Source organism: Phasianus colchicus, chromosome 11 (assembly GCF_987193195.1).
Source record: "Phasianus colchicus chromosome 11, bPhaCol1.hap1.1, whole genome shotgun sequence".
In the NCBI taxonomy this organism is placed as follows: Eukaryota; Metazoa; Chordata; class Aves; order Galliformes; family Phasianidae; genus Phasianus; species Phasianus colchicus.
Window position 1 is genome coordinate 13,447,019 of NC_143446.1, and position 25,443 is coordinate 13,472,461.

Sequence of the window (25,443 nt, forward strand, 5' to 3'; positions counted from 1 at the left end):
TAAAACCAGGAGAGGATCTATAAAATAGTAAGCCATTCACAAAGTATTTGTAGCCACACAAAGTTCGTGTCAAAGAACAGATGGATTTTCTTAAAGAAGATTCTAAAGTTGTGCTCTGAACCATGGAAGCAGCAGTGCTATGAATGAAATAAACTGAGAAGGCAGGGAGAAATAGTTCCTGCCAGCTGCATGACCTGATCCACTTCTTGACTTGCGCATTCTAAGCGAAGGAAGGACTGAATCTGCTGACGACAGACACATCCCCCCCTGCACTATTCCAGCTACTGAAAGCTATCCTCTCTAATACATCTAAAAGTTGTTCAAGACAGCCACAGATGGCTTTTCACAATCCATCTTCATAGAGCATTTCCTTTGAAAATGGTATTGATATTTGTGTAAGCTTGCTGGGATATATACAACAGGCAACTGCCAAACTGCTGAGATATGTGCTGCATGTAGTATCCCAAACTAGACTCCTGGCTCCATAGAAATGCACAGGGGCTGCTGAAACAATATCATAGAACTTTTGTACAGAATAGGGGAAAAAAAATGCACCCTGAAACAAAAGCTCATTCAGCAAGACAGCCCCCAGAACAACATGCCTGGCTGCTCTGAAATAAGACAGACAAGAGAAGGGAAGAGCCATCTTTCACTTTGAAATATAGGGGTGAACAAAGCAGGTATGTATTCCTCATGTCATTGCAAGACTGAACTGATGTCTTCACAGAAACTGAGAACAAGCAACTCTTGAGCCTTAAATGAGTTTCCATTGGGTGACAGCAATGGGACTGGATGTCCAGAGGGGAACAGACACTAATCCTGCATGCTGGGTTATGCACAGCTTTCCCTGTCAGGTTGTGCCACAAGAGTTGAATGATTTTGCTACAAGTGTCAACTGCATGAACATACTTCAGCTTGGACAGCAGAGATCGTAGTTTAATGTCAGACCCCCTACTGAATATTAAGGTACCAGTCACTTCTATTCAACAATCTGCAATGATCAGTACACAACAAGAGGTTTGTGCAGCCATGAACTACTGTGCAACCATTAGAAAGAAGCTTAATCCTGAGTCAGATAAGGCATCTCTCAAGGAGCAGGACTTCTCTTTCCTTACCAGGAATAGTAACTCCTGGTTACTATTAGCACAATCTGATTTTCAAATGTCAAGCTGAATTCGCAGGATTGACAGCTAGAAAGAAACAAAACGTTTAATTTGTTAACTGAGCAAGTATGCTTTGGCACTGCTCAAATCACAAAACCCGGAACTCCACAAGACCATTTTTCTGAAATTTCTCAGAATACAACAACTGTATTTTAAAACTATTACAGCAAATACACCACTCCAATCCCACGTTCTGTTTCAAGAGGGAATTTCAACCTTACAAGTTAATTAAAGCCACCACCTGGAGTGAGCTGGCTTCAAACTGATTTCCTTTGTCTCTCTAATGCACATGCATTAATATTTTATTTTCTCCTGGAAAAAAAAAAAAAAAAAGAAAGAAAAAAGAGAAAGAAAGAAAGGAATGTCACAAGTATGCCAAAGACAAGGCAGATAAAATTATTGCAATAAAACAAAGAAGATACACTTGTTACTGCCAGGTCTTGAGACAAATGCTGCATTACACAGACATTTTAAAAGCTTACAACTGCAAATTGCTCTATTTTACATACTATATTCCAGCCTTTACATCAAGATCTTTTTTTTTTTTTTTTCCTGTAATGAGGAAGAAAGTGTTGGGGCTTTATTACCTGAACATTTATTCAACAGAGAAACAAAGACTATATTATATATTACAACGCACAGGCTATTAAAACAATGTGACATTCTAAAATATGCTGCAATACTCATTATGGGATAACAAAGCTAAATCTGAGCAAATAAATGTATCTGCCAAACAGTCAGCAATAACAACACAACTAGAGTTTATAATCTTTAATTATTTAAGAAGGAAAGAAGCTTGTAATAATTAAGTTTTACAATCTCCTTAAATTGACAGTTCTAGATACTCACAAAACTTTTAAAAAGTCTCTTCCAGTTGAAATCTCTGTTCTTTGCTTAACAACAAATGAAGTTGTTCACTTAACTAACTAACAAAATCATTAACTATTCCCTTATAAGCTTCCCCTTCCAGCACAGGAAATATTGTTTACTCTTTGGCCTGGACAATGCATAAACCAACATGTAGGCATTTACAGGCTCACAGCGACCAATGCAATACATTCTTTCAATAGCTTTGAAAATATTTTCCCTAAAATTATGAAGAAACTGTAAATCATTTTGATTTACATCAGATACTTTATAAACTTTTAGTTCAGAAGAGCAGCTCATTTAATTCATTAAAACACGTTAGTGAGAAAGTAACATGTTTAACATTCCTAGGAAATCTGTGCATCCTTGTCATACGTTTATAACCAAACAATCTGCCTTCTGGAATGAACAGAAGCATTCAAAACAGGTGCACAGAAGTTCTACACTGAAGAATTGTAATAGACAGGAACAATGGGATGAGATTCAACACTTCAGGAAGAAATAAAATACATTTATAGATTTAAAAATATATATCAGAGTCAGTAAATTACATGTTAAATTGTGAAAGAAAAAAAACAAAAACACAGAAGAACAAGGCTTTAACTGAACTCCAGACATGTTTTCAACATGCATCCAGCCACTGTCTCACTGAGTTCCCATGAAAATGCTACCATAAAACTCTACAGAAACGGACTGATCACTTGTGAGCGTTTCTGAAAAGTTCAACTCTAGCCACTGAAATGAGTGCAAGTTCTGTTCTGAAAATACTCAGTTCCAACCGTGAAATAATATGCAACACTACAAAATAAAAATACAGGCATTTACCTTTCATGCATAGTCATCTTCCCATAATGTTTCTAAATAGTTTTACCTACAACATAGGGCTTCATTTTTTCCTCAGAAAGCATGTTTGCTACACAGATGGTTTATTTAATCCGTTCCCACCTAAATTAATAAAGCAATCTGCATCCCCTCCTCCCCTTCCCCCAACAACCAAAATAATAGCCTTCATACTGGATTCTGCTGCCATTTGACAAATTGCTTACACTTAGCTACATGAACTTGAACATTCTCCATAAAGAAGTTACCACTGCCAAAAATACGTGATTGAAGATGTGTTACTTAGCATACCACGGAACTTAAATAGTAGCCCCTCAGATACACTTTAAAATGCTTTTAGTAGCACCTGGCTGTTTATACATCTTCTGTGGTGAAAAGGTCAATAGAAATTCACCTCTAAGGTCACAGTTGCTAAGCAACTGTTTTCGGCAGTTCTGCATCACCAACCAAGCGTGTTAGGTTTCACCGCCTGGCTTCAGAATAAATCCGTGCAGCACCCTACCTGGCCTCAGGAGCACACCGAGCTTCCCTGCTTCTCCCAGGGCGTGCAGGTGCCCATGGTCAAGGCACTGGTCAGAAGGATACGGCCCGGGACCACCGGCTTGCGGTTCACGAGAGCAAAGGAAAGCTCGGTCTTCAGGAAGACCACGGAGGGCTTGATGAGGTGCTGGCCAAACCGCAGCATGATAGACGTTATCCTCTGGGTCTGAAAGAGACAACAGTTGGAATGACTGGAGCACAAACTTTGCTTTCCTGGACAACAGGAATAAGACAGGCAGATTGTCAGAGTTGATTCTGAAAGAAAGTGTCTCCTGTGCTTACCGAGGTGCCTGGCCTACAGAAAGTCTAACCCAGCCTTCTGAAATCTTAAAGGGAGGTATGACTTCCTTCCAAAGCAAAACTTTTACATGGTCTCCTTAAACACTTTTCTCATCATCTTGGCTGAGCTACTAAAATCTGGACAGGATGCAACTTCTTCCCATTGTTATTTGTTCAGTGTTACATATGTTTTGAGTCATATGTGCTTGGAAAAGGACAAATGATATTTCACATGCCATTTGCACATGAGCCAACACACACAAGAACTTAGAAAATACAGAAACTGCATCTTCTAAAACAATGTCTCCACTAAATATTTCAACTGAAGGAATATCAGTGACTAAGGGAAACATAGTCATATTCTGTCCAGGCTTTCCAGTTTGAACAAGTGAAATGTGAAGATCAATAGCTGCATGCAACATTTTCTCTTATATAGAAAGCCAAAGACTCCCATTTTCATTCACTAAAACTTTCTCTCCTTTTGGCAAGAATGGAAATCCTTCTTAAATAGCTAAGGTGCAACCTCCACAGCATCTATTTTAGGTCCTTAAGCCCTGGAGTATTTAAAGTATTTAATTCAATCAGAAATATCCAAAATGCTGCAGGTTAAAATATGAAGAAATGTAGAATTTTATGTGACACAATACTTCAGACACATCAAAAGCACTGCAATAACATTACCTTGCTTGAACCAAATGACTAACCAGAAAATTCAGTTTTATACGTTTGTTCGATTGGGAAAGACACTATTAAGAGTCAAACGGGGTCCTTTGCTGCTGTTCTTTTCTTGCAAGCCTATTGTGCTTACTAGACCCAAAGTGCTGGACGCATTTTAGTTCCTTAGCATGGATTCCATTTTCATGGTTCTTAATCTAAAATACTTATTCTTATTTAGTGTCCCACTCCTTGTGTCTGCCCCAGCTAAAGATACAGGTACATAAGTAACCTATAAGTGCACAAACCCTGAAAGTGAATTTGGAAAGTGAAATACGTTTGTCCTTTGGATGGAAATTCTGGCTTTTTCAACTGATTCCAAGAAAGAACTTAACTAAATATAAGTTAGGGAGATGCTCTAGTCAGGCATTACATCACAAAATAAAATCTTGTACAAGATACAAAAACTGATCACATGGCTGTACATTCAAGCAATATATATTTTCTGAGGAAGCAGCATGTCTTTTTTTATTTTGAAAATCACAATGCTCTAAGAGATCAAGGGCAAGTAGAAAGTGTAGTCATCCCTGTTTCCAGAGACCTAAGAACATCCTAAAAATACATTTTTCCCATAAATTAATAGAAGATTAAGTGCCTGAGAAGATGTTTTCTTCACTGGATATTAAACTCAGAACTTGACAAGATACAAAATCAAGTCTCTTTAGATGCCAGAAGAATCCCTTACCAGAGGAAACACCTGCTATCTCGTACTGATGTCTGAAAAAAGCAATTATTAGAGTCTGCAATCAATCTTCCTCTTTTCTCTTAAAGCAGCCCATCAGCAAGCTCACTGTGGAGGGTTTCTCATTTTGGTTAGAATATTTATATATTATATGATAAAGAGACATGGCTCTTAATAAGATTTTATCAAGTTGAGCCAACATCTTGCATGAATACATCCAAGACGTGCTAAAGTAAACGTACGCAGCACTATCAGGCAAAGAGCTTTGGTCACCACTGCTCTTTTCCTGACAAATGTTTTCAATGCTTTCAATAACAATAAAGAAATACTTTTTCACCAAATTTTGAAAGCATCCATACACAGGATTTGACTGCAGAATTTAGATCAACTATACCATGTATTTGTCATACACCTACCGCATGCATCTTTAACTTATTTCACTGCCTTCCTTGGATATATATATATTTGCTTCCTTTATACTATATAATAATGTATCTGTCTTTCTCTTGATTCAGACTAAATAAATTCAGCAAGCATTTCAAACTTGTGCTGCTAGCACTACACAATACTGCAGACCTCTCAGCACTCTTCTCAAATTAGGAGATTAGGGGATTTTTTCCTTGAACAATTATTCATTATCTGTTAGGCATACGTAACTGCTTTCTACCCTAGTTATCCTTTGTATTTTTTTTCTGTAAAGTATGATCGCCTCTAGTTGATATCAATACAGATATTAAAAAAAGCATTAGGGAAATGAGTAATGGGTGAAACAAAAAACCTGTGGTTGTGCAGCAGCACTCTGCAAAAAAGGAGAGAATATTCCAGAGTGCAGTGAGGCAGGAAAACGCTTCCAGCAGAGCAGCTTCTCAGTCATCTGAATCCTACCTGCTCATTGCCTGAATGACCTGCAAACAAGCAGAAATTGATGCAGTACAGGTGTAGGCATGCAGGTCACGAGATGCAAATAGTGCGTGCACAGGGTTTCCCAGCTGATTGCAATCACCTCACTAAGTCTGCTCCTCCAAGGAATTCAATTCTTCTCATAATGAGGAGGTCATTGCCAGGTGGAACCAAAATCTAAATATAATTGGTAAAAGATGTTTCTTCTTTAATGATAGTAGTCTTTCTAATCCCAGTAATAAGGAGGACAATTAGGTAGTAATGTTGGAAAATGAAAGAAATCCATTTCTGATAAAAGAAAATTTCAGCCCAGTTTAACATAGTTTCTGTTCTGACTATTCAGATGAAAAGCATATTTACTCTTCCTCATATTGCACATATACATTACACTGCCTATTTCATCTGCCTCATTTTCCTAATTAAATTTCCTTCAAGCTGTGTTCTTGCAGTTGTAGGTGGGAATACAGTACTAAAGGCTAATGTTGCAAGTAGACTAATTTTACAGCCACAGCAGATCTGAGATCTGTATAATCTCTACTAGAAAACAAAACAAACCACAAATTTATATTGGCACTCTACTTTACACCCAGAAAAGAGTGCTAAAATTAAGCAAAATGTTGAGATTCACTGACATATATTCAAATGTTACTCATGCATTTATCACCCTTTTGAGATCTAAACATATGCTTCAATTCTCCAAGTATGTTTGGTTTCAGGGGCTGAGAGTTTTGCTTTGTGCTTTTACAATCATAGAATGGTTTGAGTCGGAAAGAACCTTTAAGGATCATTTATTTCCAATCCCCTTCTCCATGGGCAGTGTCATCTTCCACTAGATCAGGATGCTCTGTGGTCCATCCAACCTGAGCTAGAAATCATGGAGGCTGCAGAACTGATGGAGTGAAATACACAAGATAGGTGTATACTTTTCACACAAAGAACAATATGCTATCAAATGACTCTACTGCCCATAAGGGCTGATGGCACTAATTCTTCAGGTTGTCTTCCTGCCTTTACAGACCAGTAGGATGCTTAATAGAGGCAGTGGTGGTACTCCACAACACCCTTTTATTTTATCATACAGTTACTTGCCCTTACATAGGTTTTGAGATCACTGCCTGCTGGGAACCAGGCTTGATGCTTTCACTGAGCAATCACATGAACACTCTCCCAGGAACGACAAATTTGGCTGTGAGGAGAGAACACACAACAGTGCAAAATGGACTGCTAACTTAAAGTGAGTATTTTGCAAAAAGCCAATTATACTGCCATTATTGCTGTTCCAATGTAAATGAATATTTCAGAAACAATCTAAGTATAAAGTTTGCCAGTATTAATGTCACCTTCTCATTATTTTTGATGCTCCTTATTCTACTACTCAGTTTCACTGTAAAAACACAGCAAAAGGGCAAAATATTTTAAAAGCCTTATACAAAATATCTACAAGACAAGATAACTTGCACCACACACACTATTTAAGGAAAAAAAAAGTAATTCTTCAATAAAGAATGCTTAAGGCTAACTTCAGATTTTTCTATGGCATTTTCTAAACTGTTCTTTATCTTCCACAATTACATCAGTGAAGGCATCTGGCATTTTTCCAAAGTTTGATTGTGTGGAATGGGCTGTCTGTACTTACACACCTGAATTCTGCATTATATTGAATGAATGACAGACAATGAAGAACTGCTATCACTTGTCGTGTAATGCTTTTCTGTTTTGTGAAGTCATTCCCTCCCCTTGCTGCCTCTTTGAGAGGATGAAATCCACACAACTCAGTATTACTTGGCACTAGCAAATGAATTTTCTTGTTTTAAGCAGAGTTGCCATTTTGATCAAAGGTACTTTAAAACAGTAACAAAATGAAAGCATATTATTCTGAAATCAGTCTGTTTTTATACTATCCCTTTGACCCTGGAGTGGCTATCTCTCTCACAGCCTCTACTCCTACCCTTGTAGATTTAACTATGTATTTTGAGCCAAAATATAGCATTCTGCTGCTATTTCTGTTCTGAAAAAAACCAAGAATTACTGTAAAATTAGCAAACTAATTAGAAACTAGCCATAGCCTAGTTTCTCTCAGTGAGGTTGGTACTTAAAGCTCTACACATAGAACTGAAAGAAGCAGCTTGAATGATTATTTTCCATTTTCACTACCCACAGAAGCTACCAAAAAGAAAGCCCATTAAACGTGATGCATGCAGCCAGTCCTGGTGTTGACAAGTACTGATTTCTCACGTCATACAGAGATTATGATGGACCTGAATCCACTACATCTGGCTTCACCTGCTTAATCTAGCAGCAAAGAAAACATCAAAATTATTGCTATTTAAATACATTGCCATTTTCTCAGCATGGTCAATCAAGCTAAATTATCTACATGTAAGATGAAAATAGACTGTGGTCTGTTGCATACTACCAAAGCACCATAATATATATGATGCTAAAGACCATCCATTTACAATTTCATAGCATGCCTTCCACTCACAGCTCTGTTCCCTTTCACCCAAGCTGCAGCAGTACTTTTTCCAAGTCCTTCTGAGGCTGTGTTTTTCCATTCTGCTCTCATGCTGTTGGCCTCATAGTCTTGCACTTGCAAGCTCTAGTAGTGCTAGAGCAGAATTTTTGAGGGTGCAACCATGACCTCTGTAAGAACTGCCCTTCCTCCCCCTCATCTACAACTGCCTGTTTGTAGCTTTTGTATTACACCAGGGGACCTAAGAATACATCCATGCAAGGCTGACTGACCAAGCAGCACCCAACCCTGAGCTCAGCACATTCCCAGGAACACTAACAGCATCATAAACAGAGCAGTTCCTGCAATGTCCAAGGGTCTCCGCAAGCTTTTTATCTTACTGAATTAATAAACTCAATACAAACATTTAGAGGAAAAGGCAGGCACTGTACTTCATTTAACAGTTCCTCAGGAATACAGATGAAGAGTCATTTAATGAAAATGCATTGCCAGATTTATATTTATATATAGCTAAAACTAGATAATGGGCTCTTTACATTTATGTGTGGTGCATCTGCATTTAATGCTAGATGTTGGAATCTTTAAGATACCCCATTACCTTTCACTTTATTATCTTATATATGCACATGCACTCCAAAATAAAGCCATTTAAACCATGTTATTCCATGTATACTGGAACTAATAAAGTCTTATTTCAAAGGATTTATGTCTCCCTTTTTGCCATAACTCTCTTTGTTCCCCCCACTAAAACAAGTCCTCCTCCATTGCCCTTTACAGCATCCCAGTCAGGTGAGTGACAGCAGTGCTGTGGTTAATTCAGGCTTTTGCAGGTGATGAGTAGCCAGCCCAGAGGTGCACGCTGCCTGCTGCCAAACACTATGTGTAACAGCTGGGAGGATAAAGGCACTCCCACTTCAATGAGTAGGAGAGGATGTGCAACAGAAAAACAGACTGTTCTAAATGTACAGTCTAATTCTATAAATATTACCATGGTACACACACATGCAAATGTGCATGGCTTCCTTACTATTTCTGCTTCATTTAAACCAGTAGGATTGCAAACTGCATGCAAACAACAGTAGAAAGAGAATAGAAGAAATTGCTGTAAACACAGAAAACAGCTTGCAAATCTTTCAGAAATACAGACTGCACTTTTTAGTGAACTGCTGTGAAGGGTGGTTGTGGGTAAAGGAATTAGTCTGAGAAAGAGGCAGTTCACTTCCCTAGGCTTTGCTTTCTTTCTTTGCCTGTGTTTTCTCTGATTTTCCACAACTCCAGCTTTTTGTATACATAGTAACTACAGGTTATCTATCCACAAACAACTATTGGCCATAGTATGGTTACCCAATACAGCAAACGTGAAACTTAGGCTCACAAACCGGAATAACGGAGAATGGAGAAACGGAACAGGAGCTGTGCAACCCCTAAGCAACAATACAACAGTAAGCCTTATTTAGAGCAAGATGGTGAAAACTATGTTACCTACTGAAACAGCAATTGCTGTTGCATGCATCTCCCAAAATATTTTATATTTCAACACGTCCACCTGAAATTACCTTATTATGAGGATATTTACGGTCTTATATCATAATTATGTCATAGCATTTACTAATTAGAACTGTAACTCTATGCATACCATTCTCCAGCTTGCTTTTTATTTATAGTTGCCAAATATCCAGAAAAGCATGCAATTGAATCTGCCTATAAGTACCCAAAGGTTCCTGAATTTGTTTCCTTTTAGGCATTCTCAGTGATTATTCCTGGGCCAACTTTCTCTGTACAGAATTGCATGAGTCACATAATGAAGCTACATCCAAGCAAGTAATTTTACATGTTTTTGCTGCATTTCTGCCTTCCTTTCCAACTCCAGATCACTACAGACATGATCAAAACTGTTGTAGTGTTACTCTTTTTAACTTCTCAAGATTAAAGAAAGAAAAGCAACACAAAATATTTATGGTCACACAATGAACTGGAATAACTGAGACAGTATTATGTTCTCATTTGTCAGTAAACTTGATAACATTTTAAAGAAGAGCTGGGTGCCAGATGACTGTTCTGCAACTAATTCGGGAACAAATTTCTGTATAATCTACTGAAAGTGCTTTGGAGTTCCTTGCCAGCAAGGCTTTCTAATAAGATATTCATGAGTAATTAGAAATCTATAGACGTGATTAAATCTTAATCTACAATCTGCAGGATGAATGTCTAGGCTGAAGCTCTGCAAACTGGCAGAGAGCTGTGCCAGAGGTCCCTCAGTAGGTCCAAGAATTTGGCTGACATTTGTCAAAGCTGAAGCTCTGAGTTATTTGTGAATTTCTCAGACTGCACTGGTTTCTTCTGGACAGATAACTCAAAAAAGAGACTGCTAGCTCATTTCCACAGCTTTCCAATACAGCCCTGACTGCTCGAGTATCAAGATCAAATATTTTACAGAAAGTGGGCATAAATTGGTTATTTCTAATGAAGGATTTAGACAATCACTGCACCTCTTAAATAATGGATTTAATTTGCATTGCCTTTATTATTTAAAAGATCATTTCCATGATCCGTACGGACTACACAAGCTACCCAGTAGATGATTCTATTCAGTAAAGCCAAGTTCTCAATAACTTTTATTTTTTCCCAATAGCAAGAAGTGGTTACAGACTTAACATGAGACTGACTGAACCTACTGAAAAATTCATTTTCTCTTTTTGTAAGAAATTGATTGGCTTATGCAAGTGCATTTCCCAGACAGGACAAAACATCTGGACTTCCTACATATACTAGCCTTCCCATTTCACAAAATCTGTGTGCTCGACACAACATGGTGAATGTAGTCTAATGACAAGTGACATGTAGGCTAACATCAAATAGGCATTCAAAGAAACAGCTTTTCTAACTAGTCCAGCAATTGCAACACATATAGCCATTGCTCTGATGGGAAAGAAACATTTCACTCCTCTAATCAGCCAAACATTTCAAAGAACTTTGGAAAAGTATATAGATATACTCATATTACAAATGGGAAAACAAAGCAGAGAGCCTTTACAGAGCACAGATTGCCAGAAAGGGATAAAGAGAGATCTTTTTTTCCTTGGTCAATCTAATCAAATTCAAATCCTCTGAAGTTAGCTCCCAGATCGCTAATATTTAGCCTTGGGTCAAATCCATACTACCTGGTATTGAGAGACTATAAAGGACTGCAACCTTATCTTCAATGATCTCTGCTACTTTTTCAGCAGCCAGCGAGCCTAAAACAGCGAGCTGGTGTAAAGTAAATTGCCAACCCAGAAAATACAGGCAAAAACACTTACTGAACCATGTAAACATGTTTTCAATCTAAAATGAGGAAGCAACACATATAAACTCCCAACTAAATTTTTCCTAAAGAAAGGAATATCATTTTGCTGGATCCACTCTTGAATCTTTTGGGATGTAAAATCCCTTCAGAGAAGAAATACAAATATAGTATGAATATAAATATGAGAATAAATTTGGAAGGACCCCCTGAATATATACCCCAGAAAAGAAGTGGGTAAATTTTAAGGAATTGGTTTCTCCATATTTGGTCACCAAATTACCTGGATCACAGATTTCAATATTCCCAATTAATCTTTCTGTAGTGCAAAAACCTGCAAAAAGTATGAGAACTCAGATGGCTTTTGTAACCCGAATTCATGTGCAAAAATTAAGAAACAGACCAATATTGAAATCCTACAGTAGTAGTGCTTTCCCCAGAAGCCACTACCTCTTCTGCTCTGTAGATGACTGATGTTTCACTACTTTCAGAAAAGGCTCAGAGTTACTCTGTGATGCTACATAAGATATGAAATGCACGCTTCCTATTAACAATCAACAATGCCACATCAACTTTCAGCTTACACTGGGGATGCTAGGGTAGATTTCAAGACACGAGGAAAATACACCTGAAGCTGAACACAGTAAGCACTATGCAATTTGAAGTGCACCATAAATCCAAACTTAAGTCTTAAAATGCGCATCCAAATTTGGTGAATTTTTCTGACCTTAATCTCTGTCAGTTCCCCATCTGTAAAACAGAGATAATACCATTTCCCTCACTGGGGCTTTGTGGAGATAAATTTAATTTAAAACCTGTGAAGCACTTGGATACTGTAGTGATGAGCAGCATAGAAAAGCGTATGAGGAAATTAATAATTCTGATGTCTGAGCAGGGCCTGAATGATGTGCTGTAAATAATGCTCAAGGCCACACATCAAACAGTGAGGATAAAACAACATCGTTAATAGCACTCATTAACAGGACTGTCCATCACGTGCACTGAGTAAGGAAGAAGTCTTCTGGAAAAGTACTAAGTGTTCATACAGGTAAAGACTTTCTCATAATGCATATGCAGAGGAGAAGCTGAATGTAGGTTGCAGTGCCAACCTTAATGCTCACATCCTCTTCCGACTGTTCCCTTCTGCATTATTAATCATACTCTTTCCACACAGTTTGTATGCGTAACATTTATACACAAAGAATGAATTATGATCTCATTGCAAAGCTCTCTGATTTCCGTGCACAACTGGTAATGAACAAAAGCTGGTTAAAAAGATTTCCATTAGAGAAATAAAATACTGAGCTTGGCTCCTTCCAAGCCTTCTCTCTGGAATTGCTCAGAACAGTCCAAGTGCTACTTCTTTTAGCATATACTACATAATACCACATGAGAACGGGAAGGGGAAAATGCACTGGATGACTGGCCTTTTAATTTTTATCACAGGCATTCCATTTCTAACTTCAACAATAACAACAACTGACACGTTCCCTTTGCTTGTTCCTGTGAAAATAGGCAGAAATTAAACCAGAGGCATGCATGGGAGCCAGGCAGAAATAGCACTGCCCTGGATGCTCTCCAGTACCTTCCTCTCCCCATAAAGCCCTTCTGCACCTTGTGGGAGTGATGGGTACCACTGCAACATCCCCTGCCAACAATGGGGTGGAACTTACCAAAAGAGCTCCATGCTAACAGTCCTGCCATCAGACTCGTGGCAGTAAACTCTAGGAAGCCAGAGAGCTTCTACTCCTGACTTCTTTTAGATGACATGCAAATTGCTCATCAAATGCAAGAGTAACACCCAGCAATAGAAGACCAGAACCAGATCCTACCTGTTTCAGCTCAAGGAGTACTCAAGCTCTCAGACAGCATCATGTGCTTCAAATTACAATAAAATTTGTGGATATACCATCATTTGAAAGTGATCACATGCTAACTGATCATTTGAAAAAAAGTGAAAAAATAGATTTCTCAGAGACTAATTGCCCTACTATTTAATAATTAACAAAACAAATAATTAAGAAAATAAGATTCACATGTAATCTAATCCATGTAAAATTATCAATTGCCTTGACCATCTACTAGATTAAGGAAAGTGACATCTATTATATTCCAGCTAAGATATCTGTCTTCAGAGAGTACTTGGAAGACATTATTTGTTCAAGTCAACATGTTTTACTACACTTTGTCAACAGATTTTACACATATAAGACAATGTTTATAGTAATATCAAACCATAAGACGTTGTACCTAGAATATTCCATCTTCTCAAAAGGGCAACAAAATGATAACAATTTTTTAAATATTTAATTGGGAGTAAACTCAAATTTACATAATGATATGGCACATTTTCATCTAGTGATGAAGACAAACATATCTGCGTATTATCAGTACTTGAAAGCGTAGTCATTTCTGTTTCACTCTGCTTACAGAACGCCTCAGGAGATTTTCACACTACTGTGCATCATTTCAGATGCTTCTGCTATTTTTCTTTTATTTAACTAGTTCATTGTTGATATAAGTTTGGGACATCACTTTTGTAGCAGTAAAATATTTGGTACTTGACCAAAGTTTGAGATATGCTCTAAAATAATTGTATTTGCCTTTAGCAAACAATTTCAGTTTTGAACAAAACTGCTGATGGAAGCTGATGAAAACTACTCCAGCTTGAAATGCACTGACAGATGTGCTATCTAGCAAGGGATTTCCCTGGAAATTTTCTAATTTTCTTTTACTAATTTAGACTGTTAAAATATACTGAAGTACAGGGTCACACAATTTCTATTCATGGGAAAAGGGAAAAAATGTAGCTGAGAAACCTAAGCTAGAAATTCATCCAGAAACCAGAAGTCTTTTAAATGATTTCACATTTTCTAGCAAACAAACTGTAAAGCCTACAATTTAATCACAGAATTAATATAATGCACATGCATTTCTCACTTTATGAGCTTTCAGGGGGGAAAACAAGTAAAGAAAAAAAAATCCACAGAAAGCTTTCTCATTTTCCCTCTCTGTTGAAGAGGTACTTAATCACTAAGAAACCAATTTAAGCAAACAGCAACAAAATACAAGCATATGAACACTGCATTGAAAAAAAAAAAAAAGCACTACAGAAATATTGACATCTCAAATTTGTTGTATTAAACCAAACAATGTATTTCAAGGTTATGATCTAGTAGAAACTTGGAGAGTTCCTCCACAGCTGCAGATGCAGGAGCTCTGCTTCCAGAGCATCGATGTCTTGGAGCGAGGGACCAACACTGAACACAGCACTCAAGACACAGCCTCACCAGACTTGAGTACAGAGGATGATAGCCTTATGGAGCAGTGCATTCCATAGGTGTTAGCAAATAAATCTTGTTCTTGTGCTCTCTGAAGCAATTGTACTAACAACCTAGCCTGTGTTAATCCAGGTTCTTTAGTATTAATCTCAACAAATGATTTTTATTTTAAAACATGGTCATTAACTTTGAATTACAGTAGTCAAATGAAGCTCCTCCCTTCTAGAAACTTTGTGTGCTCTCCATATGCCCCTTCGGATCTGCTCCACAAGTAAATAACACAAATTCACTTTCCAGCTTCTTACTGGCATAGTATTAAAGCACAGAAACCCACAAAGCTGAACATTTCCTGAACACAGCAGAAACACTTGGATATTTTGTTGTTGCTTTTTGCCTGCACATAAAACACTTTCAACGCATTTCACCACATGTAAAGAGAAACAATTAGATAGCAACATGAAGAAAAATACTTCTATTCTACATTCAGCATGTCAGTTCCAAGCTATGATTGATCAGTGTGGTAACTTTAAAGCCTGAAGCTTCATTTTTTAAATTCCTTAATATCCTTTAAGATGTAGGACTGATTTTGTAATTCATTGTTTTAACTGAAGACTTTACAGGTTGCTATAGCAATGGCTAATCTGCATTCCAACATCTGAATAGTTTACACAGAATGCTCACTTCTACATGTATCTCAGCAGAATGTAGAGCACACTACATCCCTAGATGTAGCTTTTCAGTTTGCACCTGTGCCCTGGACATTTGTAGGGAAGTATGCTTTTGGAATCTTTGCATTACAGATAAAGAAACTACCCTCCAAAATTAGCAATATGGGATCTGAGAGCTAAGATGAAAGAGTGGCATCGTCTCACAGGAAGTCCCTGAAGCCATTATTGCTTCTCTTGAAAAGTGATATGAAACTCAAAACTAGTGCAAGGAGCAGCTATTTCTGCTGTGCAGCCACACTTCCCTTCTGGCAGTTCTGTGCACGGGGACAAACAGGACCAAAGATCCCAACAATGGCACCTGGGGGGAGCCCACTCAGAAAGGCACAGCGAGGGAAATTGCATGCTGGTGCCTATCCTCTTCAATTGGATGGGGACAATATCATTGGGAACTGCAAAATTGTATTTCCACTCCATACACATCTATTAAAAAAGTCTGGCTAAAGTTTGCAAAATTGCCTTTTATTTAATGAAGAAATATGTATCTTTAATGGAGATTTTTTAATTTAATAAATAATAAAGTTTATTTAATAAACAAATATGAATTATTTGGAGAGCATTACTTTATGGGAGAGTTCTGAAGACAAAATCAGAGCACGTTACTAGTATTTCCTTTTTTTATTTATAAAGTGGATGCACACACATATATATCTAGACCCACTCAGCAGCAACTGAGGCAGCTGAAAGAGGCAGTTCTGCTGCAGAGATATTGTCACTGTTTCTACACTAGAGGAAACTCAGCAGAGCACATCCCCCCAGCTGGTTACACTCCCCCTTTTTTCTTACATATATTTCTATTCCCAAACCCCGCCGAACATAAGCATACAAATACTCAAACATTCATTGGGTACGTAGAAAACAAGCCAAGGCACCAGAAACTACAACTGTTATTTTCTCACGTTCAGAATGCAGAATTTACCCACTCTCATGCAGAGCATTCAGGGAAAAGACAGAAGAATGCAGGATGATAGATGGATCTGGACTGAGCCATCCTTTATTCTGCAAATAGATCTTGCTAATACAGTAGCATATGAACGATCAGCTCTTCCCTAGAGGCAACCCTTTCCCTCAACAGGTATGGAATCTGACATGACAAATATTGATTTCCCCTGAGGAATTTATTTTCCAAACACAAGTGAAGTATTATCTCAAATCAGCAATCAAACCTCAGCAGCGGTTTACATGTAAAGACATTTAAAATATTACTGTTGTATAAATAGTATGTAAATAACCAGGTATGCCTAGCGCAATACGTATTTGGAAACAATTACTGTATGTATCAGATGTAAGCATTGCAATACTTAATTATTTCTGGATCAACACTGTTCATAAGTTAACATCTATATTTCAGTGTCATTCACTAAAGGCGTAATCCAAATTCCTATTAACAGGAAGGAAAAATTCTGATCACGCTGTGATCAACAGACACGATCTAAGAAATCCCATTTATCCATCAGTATCGTAGATCTAGTCTGATGTAATTTAGTGCCATTTCAGTTACACAAAGTTAAAACTAGGTAAATTACTCATAATTTATTTTACTATTTGAGATAATTTATAGCCTCTCTCCGCAGCCGACTGTATGGCTCCCCTGGATGTAAGACTATTATTTGACTTAGGTTTTTGATTTTTGTATCATAAAGTTCACCAGACTTGAAGAGGAAAACCATGAATCATAAATGGATATACTTATTCCACTCAAGAATATCTGTTTGAGATTCATCCTATTCTTTCTTCATCTCCAGAATAATATGAAAGGAGACAGAAACTGGAAAACATAATTCTTATCTAGTATAACTCCCCCAAATTCCTCACATGAATGCATCATCTAATAATCCCCTTCTAATTTAATCTGTTAACTCATTTTCTATTTACCCAGTTTGTTTGAACTGCTTATTCAAGGCAAGAACTGATTTCTGTAATCACAAGTAACCATACATTGACTGGTATCATCTTACCATACTATCTGAGGCACTACCAGCAGCACATATACTACACTACAGGAGCAATCACATTTTATGTTAGTTTTATAGCATAAAATGCATGAGAAGAACAAAACCAAATAAAGGACAATTTCTTCTTGTCAATATGGACTTAATACAAATCAATTTAGCTACCTGGAATCTAGTTTATTTTATGTTTTAAATTCATTTGAAAGCTTGATTGATAGAAAATACTGTATCTTCAAAACAATACAAATACTTCCACACAACAACTTAGCAGCCCATGACATTTTCATTAAGTAGAATTTTATGAATTTACCATGAAATATATAAAATGAACTTTTGGGAAAAGAAATCAGTAATAGACATTGATAAATAATCATAAATAGCAGTGATCTGGTTTTTGCTAAACACTGCAGAATTTAGCTCTTAAAACCATACTAACATTACTGGTAATTTGAAAAAAACTTACTGCAGATACAGTTTGCACATAACAGACTGAAGAACACTCTAAAACACAGGAGAACATTGACAGTAAGCAAGAAAATGGATCTGCTGGGAAGGCTGAGCAGAGACATCCAGACTGGGCTCAATATCGAGCTTAGAAGAGATATAGTCTTGTATTCAGATATTGGGAAACTACACACAGAATCAGCTGCTTAGAAGTGACAGTCAGAAGAATTAATCACACAATGTTGCAGCTAAGGTCAACAACACCACTGGCTGTACACACAGGGAAATCTCAAGCAAAGAAATGGATGTTAAACTGCTTTCTGAACTTGGCTCTGCTGCAACAGCAGCTGGAATAGTGCCTCCATTGCAGGATTTATATATTTTTTTTATCAGGTAAATATGTTGGAAAACATTTGGGGAAAGACAAATACCATCAATTAGAAGACATTACTTTGTAAAAGGCCACAGAACTCCTTTCCCAGTTACTGAAAGAAATCTTGTAGATTGACTTGAGGGTAAAGGCAGCTGCAAGCTGCATACATTTCCTAATCTAGGTCTTCAAAATCTATAAAGACTTAAGCATAAAAACTAATGATGGAAGACTATTAAAAAGATCAGATTAGAAATTGAGCATGTTTTGTATTCCTCTTCTTTACATTTTTCCTTTCCTTGAGGTTAATTTATCACTTGAACAAATTACTAAGAGCAGTAGATTTCCCATGAAGAGTAATTTTTAACAAATCAAGTTAAGATGCTCTTCTGAAAGACATAATTCAACTGTGAATTCATCTGAGGAACTTGTTTGGCCTCATCCCTGGACTGTGGAAGCCAGGCCAGGCTGGAGACACCAATGGAAAATAATGCTTTCAAAGTAATCTTTCTGCTGTATATGCCAAGTACACCAACATTTTGATATTTTTAATAGCATGTTAACAACCACTGGGGAGGCAGGTACGGTAGGGTACTATGATTAAATGAGGTAATTTGTAATTAAAATTAAATGCAAGTTTAATTTCTGTTACACCTTTGATTCTATTACGAATGCTAGGCCAGTACTTCCATAATAACTCACATTAATCAACATTATCTCTGCACTTTTTAAAAAACTTGCTATGCAGTCTCTCTTCTCTCACTCCCAAAAAAGTTTGCCACTGCAAGGAGAAAAACAGTACTTTATATTTACTTTCAAACTAAAAAACAGTACTTTATATTTACTTTCAAACTATAACTTAAAGAGCTTGGATGACTGTTGAAAGGTGTTGGTTGTTGGTGATTTTATATGCCTTTATTTGCAATCAGGTATAAAACTAAATTTAAAAGACAGATTATAGCACAAACAGTCCTCAAAAACAACTGTTGTGTTTTGTAAATAAGAAGGCAAATGTTCGGCTTTCTCCCTTCAGTCTCCTCTTCCAACGTTATTTTTTTTGAACTGGGCAAAGCATGTTCAAGTGGAAGTAAATAAGCAGATGGTTACCCATCCGCATTGTTTGGAACACCATCAACTCACCAGCTACCAAATTACTGCTGGGTACACTCACTCACCATCCGTACCAGAAAAATTAATTAATCCTTGGGGAGTCGTATCAACTAGCTCAGGCAGCAGTGGCCTTTTATCTCCAGTGGTCTTTTTCAAGATTAGATTCCCAAACTCCACAAAATACAGTTCTAAATTTCCTAAAGATTCAGCTGCCACTGCCACCACCAGACATTACTCTGTCTCTCTGTGCAAAGTGATGTTTCTTATACACTTATACACTCCCCTCACCCCCAACCCCCACTTTCTTTACACTCCTTTCATTAAGATGTGAAATGACAGCAAAATTAAGGTCCTAGCCAAATCAGGAATGCTAGACAGCAACTTCAGCATGAACTCCAAAAAAAGAATTTGCAGTCTAACCCACCATTAAGAGATGGACTAAAAAGCAGAGGCCGAAGAGTAAGAGACAATGTGGCCAATGCCAAATGCCACTTCAGTGAAGGTACGGGTGAGGTCTTTGGAGAGCAGCAAAAATGTGTTCTCCGCATTTAGTTGTGAAACAGAAAAAGATTAGTGACTCCTAACAATACATACATGCACTGAAAAAAGCAACAAAAAGACCTCCTAAAATATTTCTTTAGAATTTAAAATTGAACATTATTATGCTCTCGTTCTAATCGTCCCAGAGTTTTGAATATGAAAAGACCTTGTTAAAATGTCTCACTTTGCCTAAAGAGAACCATTATAATGATCACAGTGTTGTACTTCTGCTCATGGTACACCTTCATGTTTGAAAACTCCATTCATGCTAAAACACAGCTTACTTTTTACTACAAGACTGAGTATAAAAAGAAGTCTTGGCAGGAGGCTCTGTATTCCTTACAGATTCAGAAGCAGGGAAAGAAACAACCCAGAAACCTATCAGGCTCATAGCCATCATCTAGCCTCTGCAAAGAGGCAAAGAAGAATAGATTAGGAGCACTTCAGGCAAGGCTTGAAATTTGACCTATCACAAAGCAGGAATCAAAACATTAGGAAAAGCTTAAGAGGGAGCTCTAATTTCCTAATGCAGAGCATTCATTCTTAATCTAGGACTTGAAGTATTTTGAAATGTAATTGTATCAGACCCAAGTTTTGCATCCATACCTGTATTAGAGGCCAGCTGTCAATGTATCAATTCCGTGTTCATGGCATCATGGCACTATTTTAGAATATACATATTCATAGACAAATAATTCTATAGGTAAAGGAATGATGTGTACTGAGGTGCAAACCTTGGCTTTCTTGCATCTGATCAAACCTCAGGCAAATAACCCTGGAGACTGTTGATGGCTGCGACCTAAAGGTTTACATCCAGTGATTTTTCCATGGTTAACAGTCCAGAGGCAATCAGAAAAGCAGCCGCCATGCCAACCATCCTGTTGTATCTAAAGGACTGAGAAGCATTATTTCCAGTCTACGGAGGTACCTGATGCAGCTTGGTTACCAGTTTACTTCATACTATTATATTGTGAAATAGTAATCATGGACGTAAAACAAATCACCAATGTACAAGAGACTAATGTAAAATTAAGAAGAAACACAGAAAGTTGCACAGAAACTCAACAACTCCACTGCATGAGGGAATTCACCCTGATACAAATTGACTAAGGGTGACCAGACAAGCAATTCTGGTGGGGCCACTCAGTTCCTCCCATTTATTCTTTATTAACTTCTGCTGTAATATTTCTGGGGCACATCAAAGAACAATAGAGACCGATGTTGGTAATCCCCTCTCACATATAAAAACTTTCATTACGGAGCGTTAAAGGCATCACTCTGTCTGAGAAATGGGAATGGATAGGGGTTGACTTTTTTCTATCCTGGGGAAATATCTAAGGCTCTTTCTCATGGTGACGCTGAGTGCTCTTGCCAGAATTTGTTCTGAAGGCTACAGATGCACAATATGATGAAAAAATCTCTTTGATAAATGGGAGAAGGGAAAAAAAAAAAGTTCAGCAGACCATTTTTCTGTGTCAGACCTAGAAAATGCTTTCCATTCTAATTAGTTTTAAAATGTTACTTGTAAACACTTTTCTATTTCTTCCTGAAAAGTTGTCAGCACTAATTTTAACAGAAGTGTCTGTATTCAACATCCTCCCTTACAGAACCATGGCAAAACAAGTTTTACTTTTCATCCACAATAACAGCTGAGTTCCCTTCCCTTGTGCAGTTACAGCAATCAGACAGCCTAAGTCAGCTGAGGTGCACTCTCCTCATTTCCATTTCAATTCAACAAGATATTCTTGCTTGTTTCCCAAACCCGACTCCTGCCCTACATGGCTGCCTTGCTGCCTTAATTATATTAAGCACAACCCAGGAAGGACTGCATCTCAGAAACCCAGCAGAACTACCTACACATTTAGCACAGAACAGAGACTTAAGAGGTATGAAAGGATGGCACTGCATTATTTCCTAGCCTCATAAAAAATCAAGCAGTCTTGCTTTGTTTTAATATGCATGTAGAGAATTACAAAAGGAGAATATGTAATAAAACCAAGAGACTAAATTATCCTCCCGATCCTTAAATAAGCAGATCAGATTGGAGTTGTATCTCACCCACAGAAATATGAGAGCAAAGAATTTGGCCCCAAATTCATATCAAAGAAGTCCACTGTCCTAGCCAGAAAAAGCTGCAAACAGTGCCTCAAAAAGCTTAAGTAGAGGCCATTGCCTCCTGCAGATTTCTCAATCTAGAGGAAAAAAAAAAAAACAACAGCTTATCAGATGCTGAAATCCTCAGCAGAAGAGAATCTACAGATCTCTTCTCATTACTGTGGTGCACATGAAAAGTAGCTTCCTCAATTCAGTGAAGCCAGATGACTACAAAGAACAGCAACAGCCCCTATGTTTTATTAAACCCTTTAAAAATTGATACCAAAAGTGCTCCAGTGACAAGAACTGACAACTTTGATTAACATAGCCACATTTCTTTCCTGTTCCTATACCGTCCACCATAATTTAAAAAATAAATAAAACCTCGTTCGATTTCATAAACTTCATAAAACTTCTGAACCCCACCTATTCGCAAGGATGTGCTGCATATCCTGGGAACCAGAAAATACACCCAAAACTTTATCCCCTACAATTTACAGCACATAAATCAGATGGCTCTACAGCCAGGAAGAAGCCCTTGTCTATGCTGTCTATTCAGCATTATCTCAAATACTGTTCCGGCAGCCAGTGCTGGAACTGCTGCCCATGGACAGAGAAAGCAGCATGATCTCTGCCCCAGTCAGTCTCCAATCTGAAAAGATGCAATTGATGGGTGATGGGACAGCACACAGGCATGTGGATGAAAACAAAACATCATGTCATCATGATTATTATTTTCTTTAAAAGCCTACAGACAGAAAGAACATTCCCAATTGACCCAAGTGACACAGAATGAGGTTTTTCATGCGGTAACAGTATCATCTAGTAAGATCATTCAGGCTTATTTCAGATTCTCTGTTGCTACTTTTTTATTATTATTATTACAGTAAGCAGGAACAAACAGCTTCAAAATCATTATCTTGTCTCAGCCAACTGTTTGCCAACTTAACTGTACCATTGTAGTGTATATTCTGTAGGTTCAAATGTTAGACTTCCCTAGGTTAGCAAAAGCCACATGACAAAATAATTGCACCACATAAAAATCAAGCTTCTGGACAAGCCATGGGAAGGGCTTCCAGCAGTCTGCTGGGCAGTGGGCGCAAAAGGAGCGGGGAGCATTTAAATCCTTTAAGTTTACAGTCAGTTTCTAAAGAACTACCCTCACAATCAGCTTTTTCATTGCTTGCTAACACCAAGCACAACCAGAGGCTTTAACAATGTTTGTATTTAAGACAAATAAAATAAGTATCTTCACAAACACAAACGTTGGCTGTGGTAGTACTAGCCGTTAGAGTCAAAGTGCTGGGATGTGCATGCACGCACACATGTACATGCCCCCAGCGTGGGAAATGATCTGCTTTTGAGGACAGAAAACATGATTTCATCTTTTACTTCATGGCAAGCAGTCAGATTAACTTCAGTGGGGTTACTTCCAGGCTTAAAGCTAAACACACCAACTCTGTGAACAACATTGCATCTTCATCTACTGGATACAGCATCTTGGGAACAACAGTACAATCCAGATACAATTTCCTTGGACTTTCCTGACAGTAATCCGAGAGAAAAGTATTATTAACAGTGAAAATTATCATGTAAAAAGGCCACATCACATTACGCAAAAAAAAAAGTTGAAAGAGACCCAACAAATTCTGAACTTTTTTCATGTTCTGCCCAAACTAAGTTACAGTATTGCCTTAATTTATGCCTCTGTCTTTGATGTAGCTATTAACTGGATGTGCGTCTGCCCTTGGCTAGATGATAGAGGTAAATTGTTTCCCAAGGATGAACTGCTCTTGAACAGTTCTTTATTATCAGGCAGGCCAGATATTTCTTTTAAGAGCTGTGCCTCTATTTATTCTTCTGTTTTGCTTATTTTGATAAAATAAGTACATCTCTTTAGAAAAAAACATGCTAAAAATCTATTACAATGCCAGCTTGCTGCAGTCTGGATATAGATTTTTTTCCTTTTTCTTTTTATTTTTTAAATAGCTGTATGAACATCAGTGCGAATATTGGATACTAAACACACCTGAAAATTACATTCTGCTCATAGAAGCACACAGGAGATCACTTTTTTTTTTTAATTTCATTTAAAATGTTAAAAAAAAAAATATCAATTTTGCTTCTCCTCATCTTCATAACTAGCAAAAAACAATGCGTAGCACCGTGGTCTACCTTCACAACTTACATCTGAGGACATCAAGAATCTTACTCTAAGAAAATAATTAATAACTTGCTTTTTCTTGATCAACAACCAGTGCGCTACTTTTCAATATCAATTTAGAGGCCATAAGTGTTTCTATGTGATGTTTCTGAAAATTAGACCTGCTACTAGCATTGCATGAATTTTATTTTTATTTTTTTAATTTACCTTATCTGTTTATGTATCAGAAAATACTGCCAAATTCGTTGTCATAAATTACATACCTACCTGCAACATAGCAAACCCCATTACTTCACGTTAGCAAAAATTAACTCTGCTACTTTTTGTGCTGTGACATCACATGCATCAAATATCCTATCTTCCCAATAACAGTGTTGCTCTAGTTTTTCATACATCTGAGGTTAAAAGCATTGGCCAAAATTAAGGAGGAGGAAAAAAACACTATTCAGCTATTAGCTACTATTTAACTAAGAACTAGTTAACATCCCTAAGGAGCTGTTTACCACTGTTTTTAAGAACGTTAGTCTTACAGGACCCTTTTTGAATCTAGGCAAAGCACATCACTCATATAAACCCCCAAGATGTTTCCTCTCAGTTCAAAACAACAGGATTTCAGAGAGGAATTCGGACTTCTATGAAAAAATTTACTTGTTCACTTCCTATCAGATGTTCACTCTGCACGCTTACTTGCCTCCTTTGACATACAATTAAAAAAAGCTTATAAAGAAGGACAATTGTTCTAATTTATCTCTTGCCATCTCTCCTGTTTACAATCCCCTCTGCACTACCCCATATCTATTATTTCACAGAATCACAGAATGGTTTAAGTTGGAAGGGAACTTTAAGATCATCTGGTTCCAACCCCCCTTCTATAGGCAAGGACACCTCCCACTACAAAAATCTGATTTTCCTTCTCTATTTGGTATCAAGGCAGGTGAGCTCACAAGTAATACCTTAACCTTCCAAATTCTAGTGCATGTTGCTCAATATTATATGTAAATACTTCATAATATATCAGTATA

General features: G+C 37.4%; 1 protein-coding gene across 13 annotated transcripts in view; it reads right to left on the bottom strand.

Moving 5' to 3' along the window:
• The window catches only part of FHIT (fragile histidine triad diadenosine triphosphatase), a 511,778-nt gene that overhangs the window by 377,299 nt on the left and 109,036 nt on the right, over nucleotides 1-25,443 (bottom strand). For 8 of the 13 annotated variants that reach the window (XM_090148337.1, XM_090148333.1, XM_090148339.1 and 5 more), the window contains one exon: nucleotides 3,456-3,576. In XM_090148337.1, coding sequence (XP_090004463.1) covers nucleotides 3,456-3,576 — 121 coding nt within the window. Of the gene's footprint in view, nucleotides 1-3,372; nucleotides 3,577-25,443 lie in introns of all 13 variants that reach the window. The other 5 variants (XM_090148332.1, XM_090148329.1, XM_090148335.1 and 2 more) reach the window with 1 other exon arrangement.